Source organism: Dendrobium catenatum, unplaced genomic scaffold (assembly GCF_001605985.2).
Source record: "Dendrobium catenatum unplaced genomic scaffold, ASM160598v2 fragScaff_scaffold_621, whole genome shotgun sequence".
NCBI lineage: Eukaryota > Viridiplantae > Streptophyta > Magnoliopsida > Asparagales > Orchidaceae > Dendrobium > Dendrobium catenatum.
Genome location: NW_021319083.1, coordinates 13,859,019 through 13,868,122, shown reverse-complemented (window position 1 = coordinate 13,868,122; position 9,104 = coordinate 13,859,019). Strand labels below are relative to the sequence as shown.

Genomic DNA, 9,104 nt, shown 5'->3' with positions numbered 1-9,104 from the left:
TACAACGATCTTTTAGAGCCCAGTTGTCACGACCCAGACGATCCTGATTTCGTCCAGACGAACCATACAGCCAAAACTGATTTTCTGCACAACCTGTACCGATCGTCCCGGACGATCCAACTTCGTCCCGGACGAACCTGGAGCAAAAACTGATATTACACCAGTCTCCTGCCGATTACAATCCTTTTCACCTCTGTCACCTACTATGGTCTTTCCGACCTTCATCATCAGACAATGGTCTTCCAGACCTCAGTCTCCTGTTTACTACGATCTTTCAGACCTTCATCTCCTACTATAGTCCTTATGACCTCCATCACCAGACAATAGTCTTTCAGAGCCCAGTCTCCTGCCGACTACGGTCCTTCTGACCTCTGTCACCTACTATGGTCTTTCCGACCTTCATCACCAGACAAGGGTCTTCCAGACCCTAGTCTCCTGCCGACTACGGTCTTTCAGACCTTCATCTCCTACTATGGTCCTTCTGACCTCCATCACCAGACAATAGTCTTTCAGACCCCAGTCTCCTGCCGACTACGGTCATTCTGACCTCCGTCGCCTACTATGGTCCTTCCGACCTCCATCAACAGACAACAGTCTTTTTGACCCTGGTCTCCTGCTGACTATGGTCATTCAGACCTTCGTCGCATACTATGGTCCTTCCGACCTCCATCAACAGACAACAGTCTTTCTGACCCCGGTCTCCTGCCGACTACGGTCCTTTTGAACCCCGTCGCCTACTATGGTCCTTCCGACCTTCATCAACAGACAACAGTCTTTTTGAAACTGGTCTCCTGCCGACTACGGTCCTTCTAAATTCCATCGCCTACTATGATCTTTCCGACCTCCATCAATAGACAACGGTCTTTTTGACCCCGGTCTCCTGCTGACTACGGTCCTTCTGATTTATGTCTCTTGCCGATAAAGGCCCTTCCAACCAAATAAATATATCTATGTTGATTATTGTAACTCCCACCACGTAATGCGCTCTAAATGATGTATATTTGTATCATTAAGCCAAGACCTTCTCCCAAAGAAGGGCCTCATTTGTAATCGACAACTAATTCTAGGGGATTTATTCAAACTGGGCCAGGCCCCGTGGTTTTTTCCCCCTTTTTAGGGGTTTCCACGTAAAAACTCTGGTTTCTCTTATGAATGTTACACCCTCTCACTTATCTGTTGTGTGCTGGATCTTCGTATAATGCTAAGACGTTAAACTATGAATTTCTCTACCGCTGCAAATACTCCATGACGCAACAATTATAAAAATTTTCTTACAAATAACATATATTTTAAGTGATTTTCTTATCACAAAAGTGTTGCAGTCCATGACCCTTAATCTGAGATTTTGATGAGGACAAATAATGTCGATTGAATTATTATTCATTGAATATTTTTTATTTTTGTTCTTGTCTATGAGTACTAACATTTCAGGGAGATCATAAGTTACTCAGGATAATAAGAAGACTCAAGACTGTGTAGAGTAGGATTTGAAGTCTATAACCTTATAATCCTCTTTTTTAATTATTTTTTTTATTGAGTCTCGTTACAAATTGTATGCACAACTAAGCGACCATGCACACACATAGGGGGGGGGGAGGAGGTTTTTTAAAAAAATGAAGAAAAATTCTTTTAAGTAGATCGTATTATACGAGTTTTATTCATACTTTACGATCTGCTCTAGCTCAACAGCTATTTGTGAACAAATCATACTGTACGATACATATCGTATTGTATGATGTGTTTCTAATTAAAAACTCTAATATCTAGATTAATTTAAGTAAGTTCTTAATTTGTAAATTTTGAGCTGATCATGTTGTACAAGTTTTTGAATACTTACTTAAATTAATCCCATTATTAGTCAATCAAATCAATAATTATTTATCAATTGGTAATCGTACAGTATGACATGGTTCATACAGTATGAGATACTGAGGTTATTTTTTATCGTCTCGAAAATCATACCGAACGATCTCTTGATTTTTAAACTAATCGTACTGGACAATGTGAACATCATACCGGACGACCCGAAGCTTTTAACATATCGTACTATACGAAGTGGATTGTACCATACAACGTACAGAGACAATTTTGGGTCATCCCAGCATTCGTCTTATACGAATAGAAGGAATTTAACATATCGTACTAGACGATGTTATATCGTATTGTATGATATTACTCAAAAGAATTGCCTGTTCGTACTCCTTCGTACCAGGACGAAGGCTATTTTGAATTGATCGTACTGTACGATCTTGGATCATACAGTACGAACATAAATGGCTATATTGAAAATTTGGGGTTTCTTGGAGACTGATTTAAATATCTAAACTTCTGTCTTTTTGAAAAAAAAAATGTATGTGATAGGAATGTGACTAGGATATGATTTCATGAGAGAGCTTTTTGATAAAATTTTGGGTTTGTGAGAGGAAGGGAATGTGGACTTTTTGAGGGAGAAGGAGTGTGAGGGAGATCACACAGTTGCTCCTAGCTTGCTGCACATTGCTCCTCCTATGGCCCGAGAAGATCTTGTGGGAAGTTTTCTAAGGGGAAGATCCTTCAAGGCCTGTGTCCTCTAAGGTACCATGTCTTCTCCAGCAGGCAGAAAAACGATAATGTTCGCTGCCGTCACCGGGAGGGTGACATAGCGCTTGGTACTCCGCCACGTTGGAAAAGTGAAAATGAGGTTTGTAAGGACTTCTCCGCCTTGCTATGAGGGAAAAAGGAGAATTAATATTTAGTAGTGAAATTCCCAGAGTTGAAGACTCCGGGGAGTGGACATAAGTCAAGTGATCGAACTACTATAAATTTTTTGTTGTGATTTTTCCCTTACTGCACTTTATTTACGTTTTGCATTTTTACATTCGTTATAATTGCTTGGTGAAAATCATATTCTAATTTCTTTGTTGAGCAAGTTAAAATGTCACCACATTGTTGCAATCGTGATTTAAGAATTCGCTTCCGCATCATTTTAATATTCTTATTTAAGATTTAAAAACACAAAAATTAAAACTCCTGTTTAGGATTGTTATTTATTGCAACAAATTTCTAATTCACCCCCACTTGACCCATCTCGTACTTCCAAAGAGATGCTAAAAAAATGTTCATAACAAAACTAAAGTTATCATAGCATAGTACTAGTTTAATCAAACATTGTGCATTAGGTAATACTCTATTAGTATAATTTTTTGAAAATATGTTGAGTTAGAAAAATTATAAGTGATATGCGAGAAAAATTGCTAGTTTATTGGCTATTTAAATAATTATTTCTTAATTAAAATTAGATTTTATATTTTTGAAACTATTATGTATCATTTTATCATTTATAAAGTACCCATTAAAAATATATGCATATATAGATTCGCTCATGTGCGTCATTACTTCCTTAAAATAGATCCTTCATTGCTTTTCCTTTGAAAAGTTTCAAATAGAAGACTTTGTTTATGCTTTATATTTAATTAATGCAGATGGATTTGTCATTTTGTTGCATTCTAAGGTTTTATTTGAGAAGACTTACTGTTTTTTAAAATAATTTTTTAGTACAAAAATTTCATTTACTAAAACAACTGTTTTAAGTGATGATTCAAATTTTTTATCAAGATTTTAGTTGGGACAAATTTGTTATAGTTTCTTAAACCAAATTTTTAATAAAAAATTAAAATTTAATTACTAAAAAAATTATTTTAATAAACAGTAAAAAAATCATCCTAAATAAAATCTAAGACTTCGTTTGTGATGAATTTTTTATTGCTTCTTTAAAAAAAAATTTAGTTTAAAAAATAAAATTTTTATTCTAAAAAAATTATTTAAAAAGAAGTAAAAAAACCGCCTCAAACAAAGCCTAAATTTAGGATAGTAAATTTTAATTATTCTTTAAACGATGATTTTCTTTTAATTGCCTTAGTTGAAAATAAATATATTATATATTTAATTATTAATTTATTTAAAAATTGTATATGAAAACATTATAAGATCTAGATGAGCTGAAATATTCAATTATTACTAATTAAGAACATAAGAAACAAATAAAACAAGAGCAAATTAATATTTCTGGACCTTTGTACAGCATACAATACTGCATCAGCTCCCATCAGAATCCTCTTTCCAAAAACAAAAAAAAAAAAATCTGAAAGTCCTGCTTCCATCTTCCTTCCTTCCTTCCTGCTGCAACACTCCTACAGAATAAGCACATGGCAAACAAGTGTGCAAAAGAACATTAAATTCCTTTATCTAGTTGTTGGCAAAAGCATCTGGCTTGTTTTGTTTGTCTGGAAAGAAGAAAACAGATAAATGAAAGCAAAAGAAGATAACAAAATTTTTATCTTTTTTAGAACTTTTGAGTCAATTAAGGGTTCATTTGGGACGGCTTCCTTAATGCTTCTTAAAATAATTTTTTAGTACGAAGTTTTTTTTTTTTTTGGACATAATATAAAATTTTAATTTTTGTACTAAAAAACTATTTTAAGAAGCATTAAGAAAGCCGTCTAAAACAAAGCCTAACTCAAACAAACACAAATCATATATACAAACTTTAAACCCAAGATTTCTTCTTTGGTGACCAAAGCTCTTAATCAAAAAATTAAATGAGTTATATAAACGACAAAATAAAGAGAGTTTTTCTTTTTAAAAGTAAATTTAAGTAAAAAATTGTAGGAAAATTTAGATTAAATTTCTTGTTATCATAGATTTCAAAATTTATGCAGATCATCTTGATATGTTGGTTCAGAGTTTTGACTACCAACTACAAGTCTTTAGTTCGAAACTTATGTATTAGCTTGACTTAATTGACCAAAATGTCTAAAAAAAAATCAAAATTTGTGAAAGAGAAATGTAAAATTACTAATATAATATAATGTTAAATAAGCTAAAAAATAATAATCCAATTCTCAATGTTTGAATATGAGAGAACAATAAGATCATAATTTTCAAAACAAAGCAGATAAATTATTATTTTTTACATTTGGAGAACCAAACTGCATTCAAATTGAGATTTTTTGACCGTATAAAATTACCTACTAAGAATATATTTGTAAAATTAAGAATTTTCAATTAACAACAGGTTTTCATTTGACTATTTTTTTCTTGTTTTCTCATAAATTTTAGAAGATTTCATTTGAAAGAACTTTTTGACTGATTTTAGCATTAAGAAAAATAATTATTAAAAAATAACCTGTATTTATTTATTTTTTACCTCTGAAACAACTAGAATGGCAGGCTCTTTGACGAGGAGGCCGCCAGTTCCCGGAAAGAATCCGATGGGGCGAAATCTGGCGGTAGATTTGCCCGCCGTGCAATCCGCCGCATGTTATTCTGCCAACTCTGCACCACCAGCCTCCTCACCGCTCTCCTCTCCTCACTCATCCCCTTTTCCTCCTCTATCTCTGCTACCGACGCAGCCGACATACTCCGCCCGCCGCCGGAGGAATCAATCGGTGCAGAAACAGCTACTATCCCCCCTTTCAAAGCCTCCTTGCCCTTATCCTCGCTAAACATTTCCAAAATCCGAGATGCCCGCTTCTGTGCAAGCGCACTCCCAACAAGCGCGAGCTCAAGCAACGCAGATGTGATCCCCGCTGCTGCCATCGCCGCCCGATCAACACCTCGCGATTTGTGCGCCATTACCATCAGAATGTACGCCGCCTTCTCCTGGGAACCTGGCTCGTCGCTCCAGTTCAGCACATCTACAAGCACAGGAAAGGCGTCGGCGACGCAGCTCACAGCACTTCGGCCCTCCGGCGATGCGGCCACGAGGTTGGAGAGCACCGCTAGGGCCCGCTCACTGATGTTAGCGTCCTCGCCGATTGCAGCAATGAGGCAAGGAACGAGGCCGGAGTCGATGAGCTGGCCGGCGTTGGAAGGGGAGATCGAGAGGTTGAACAAAGCGCGCAAGGCGTCGTCTTTGGATTGGGTGGAGTTAGTGTTAGGGTTAGGGGTACGGAAAAAGTTCACCAGGAAGAGGATCGCGCCAGAGGAAGCGCCGATGATTGGCTTGTTAGCATCCAGGGCACCGAGGCTTAGCAAAACGGCGACGATCGCCTCCGCCGTCGACGTTGGTGTCGTTGGCAGGCCAGATTCGATCAGTGCGAGCATTTTGTGAACCGCTCCCGCTTTCACTATCGCCGATTTGTTCCTGTGTAAGAAGCTTATTTAGAGATTTAGGGACCGCGAAAATGGCGAAATGAGAGGAAAGATCGTAGCTTTTTTACTCGTCATTGCCGATTCCGAGATTGAGGAGCGCGTAGAGAGCAGAGATATGGGATTCTGAGTCTTCCGCATCGAGCAATCCGACGAGTGGAGGAATGGCGCCGAGCATCGCGAGCGTCTGCCGAGCTTCTGGGTTATCCTTCGCTAGTCTTCGCACCTCCGCCGCCGCAACAGCTCGCCGGCGATCGAAATCTTCCCCAGTTTCCTGTAAGCGCAACACCACGCCCTGCATCTCCTCGAAAGCTTCGATCTTTCGCTTCTTCTCGGCTTCTTCTCTACTCCGTGACTCCCGAGCTTCAGCTTGAAGTAGCTCGGATAGCTTCTCCAACCGCCGGTCCTCATCCGGCGGTGGCGGAATGCTTAGCGGTGGTTCTGCCCCCTTTTTCCGCTTGTGGTTTGTTGCGCCGCAGAGCATGGCTTCCAGAAGCCTCCGTCGAATTCCAGCGGCGGAGAATGGAGACCACCTACCTCCGGCGACAACCTCGCATCTTGCCATGGCGTGGACTTCGGTCACATCAGTTAGGAAAGCGGGTAGCTTGGGGAAGAAGACGTAGGGTACGTACTAGCCAGATCTTAGAACTTCTTCCCATCTTCCGCTGTTATACGAGAAGCAGAAGCACTAAGCCCGAGAGTTTCTTTTTAGATTTTTTTTTTTGGGATTTTTTTTTTAGATTTATATAAACGTCTTTATTTAAAATGAATTAATATGACAAAAGTTATAAAAAGGGATAATAATTCAATAAGAAGAAACAACTTTTGATATATAATATTTACATATTCATAATAAATAAAAAAAAATCCAATACAAAGACGAAATTTTAAGAAGGATTATGCTTTAAAAAATATTTTAGAGAATGAGTATGCTATTAAACAAATTTAAAAAAGTAACATACTAGTACACAGGAATCACATTTTCAAAGAAAATACAAAACTGACATAGAAAACGCGATCGTATATTGCATTTTCTTTGAAAACGTGAACCTGCACTGCATTTTCAATGAAAATGTGATACTCCATCGTGTTTTCCTCATAAAACACTTAATTAAGAAGGATCATACTTTAAAAAACATGTAAGAGAATGAGCATGATATTAAATAAATTTTAAAAGGAGCATATCAGTGTACAAGAATCACGTTTTCAAAGAAAATGCAAAGCAGTTGTGCGTTTTCTATGGAAAACGCGATCGTACATTGCATTTTCTTTGAAAATGTGAACATGCACTGCATTTTCAATGAAAATGCGATCCTCTATCGCGTTTTCCTCGTAAAACAATTAATAAGTGTTTTGAAATAAGTGGTGAGGCTATTGGGTCAATAAATTTATGATAGAGCCTTTTTCTCTAACAAAGTGATTCATGCATCATTTAAAAGCTTAAGATTTTATATTATATTAAAAATATTTAAATATGTAAGATTTTATTTTAAATTAAAATTTATTAGATAATAATAAATATGATAATAATTGAAACCATATTAATTAATGAAGCATATATATCTATGTAAGATTTTCTCATTCAGAAAAATAAGAAAAACCATTTAATTATGTAATTAATAATTTCATTAAATATACAAACATGAAAATTTAAATGAATAATTATATTAAATAAGTATAAAGTAAGAAAAAAACATTAATATGGTAATAATGAAAAGCATAAAATTTAAAATAGTATGTTTCATAAAATTAATTTTCTTTAATATTTTATGAGAAAAACGCAATGGAGGTTCGCATTTTCATTGAAAATGCAGTGCATGTTCATGTTTTCAAAGAAAAATGTAATGTACGATCACGTTTTTCATAGAAAACGCATAACTGCTTTGCAGTTTCTTTGAAAATGTAATTTCTGTGCACTGGTATGCTCCTTTTTAAATTTATTTAATATCATGCTCCTCGATCTTAAATGTTTTTTGAAAGCATGACCCTTCTCAAAATTTCGCCCAATATAAATTAGTTTTAGCTTTACCTTTTTATCTTCACAAATCAAGAAATCACTAAATCTAATGGCTTAAATTCATCAAACTTTTTGTGATTTGATTTTAGCCTTTAGATCAAGGGCATCAAAAGATTGTTTAGTCATTTTGTAATTTTCTCATTATAAGGTTTAAGTGGAGTTCAATTTAGCCTTCATACACAGCTCTAAGACACAAGCTCTCTTATTTTTCCTAGGAAGGCTGAGTAAGTGAGGATCCCTCTCATTCTCCTGGTTAGTTACAAGTCCATTTGAATAAGAAGAATCTAGGAACCCCACTATACACAAAATTAAGAACATAATTAAATAGCATCTTTAATCCAACGTATTCTTATGGCAAGACCTAGAATGTAATTAATCATGGGGGCTTAAGCCCGTGGGAAACTGACATGCACTTGAAATTAATCATATTTGAGCTAATGCATTGAACGTGCAAATCTTATGACTTTTAAATTATATATATATCATTATCTATTGAGATGTGTAGGCGAAAGCTGCTATTTTTCATGAATAATCATATGTATAATTCTATCCGCTCATTTATTGACCTGCATGCGTAGAGTGTACTAGATCCCATTAGAACTCCGCAGTTAAGCATGCTTGGGCGAGAGTAGTACTAGGATGGGTGATCTTCTGTGAATTTCTCGTGTTGCACCTTTTTTTAACCATCATTCTCTTTACATACAACTCACCTTGGCATGTTGGTTGAAAGCTTAGGCTTCCAACTAAGAGGTATTGGGTTCGAGTCTTTGTGTATGCATTGTGTGGGTGAATTTGTCTTTAATGACCTAAATATCTAAAAAAAAGGTCTGCTACCATTTTGTCTTAATCATCGCTTGTAGTTCTGCTTTTAAATACCCACAATAATAAGTATGGAGCTACAAAATAACAAAAAATAAATAAAAATTGCAATGCTCAAATCCAAAATAAAAAATATAAA

The 9,104-nt window shown here is 36.1% G+C and overlaps 1 protein-coding gene across 2 annotated transcripts; it reads right to left on the bottom strand.

The window, feature by feature from the left end:
* Positions 1–3,975: 3,975 nt before the first annotated feature.
* LOC110095121 (U-box domain-containing protein 4) lies at positions 3,976–6,827 on the bottom strand. 2 transcript variants are annotated; one of them, XM_020820527.2, is made up of 3 exons: positions 6,201–6,827; positions 5,186–6,124; positions 3,976–4,262 (listed from the first exon to the last, which is right to left on the bottom strand). In XM_020820527.2, the coding sequence occupies exons 1-2, from the start codon at positions 6,692–6,694 to the stop codon at positions 5,197–5,199; spliced, it is 1,422 nt and encodes a 473-aa protein (XP_020676186.1). In that variant the 5' UTR covers positions 6,695–6,827; the 3' UTR covers positions 3,976–4,262; positions 5,186–5,196. The 2 variants fall into 2 exon arrangements, with proteins under 2 accessions (XP_020676186.1, XP_020676185.1); XM_020820526.2 differs by having other exon boundaries at positions 3,976–4,169.
* Between the last annotated feature and the right edge of the window lie 2,277 nt (positions 6,828–9,104).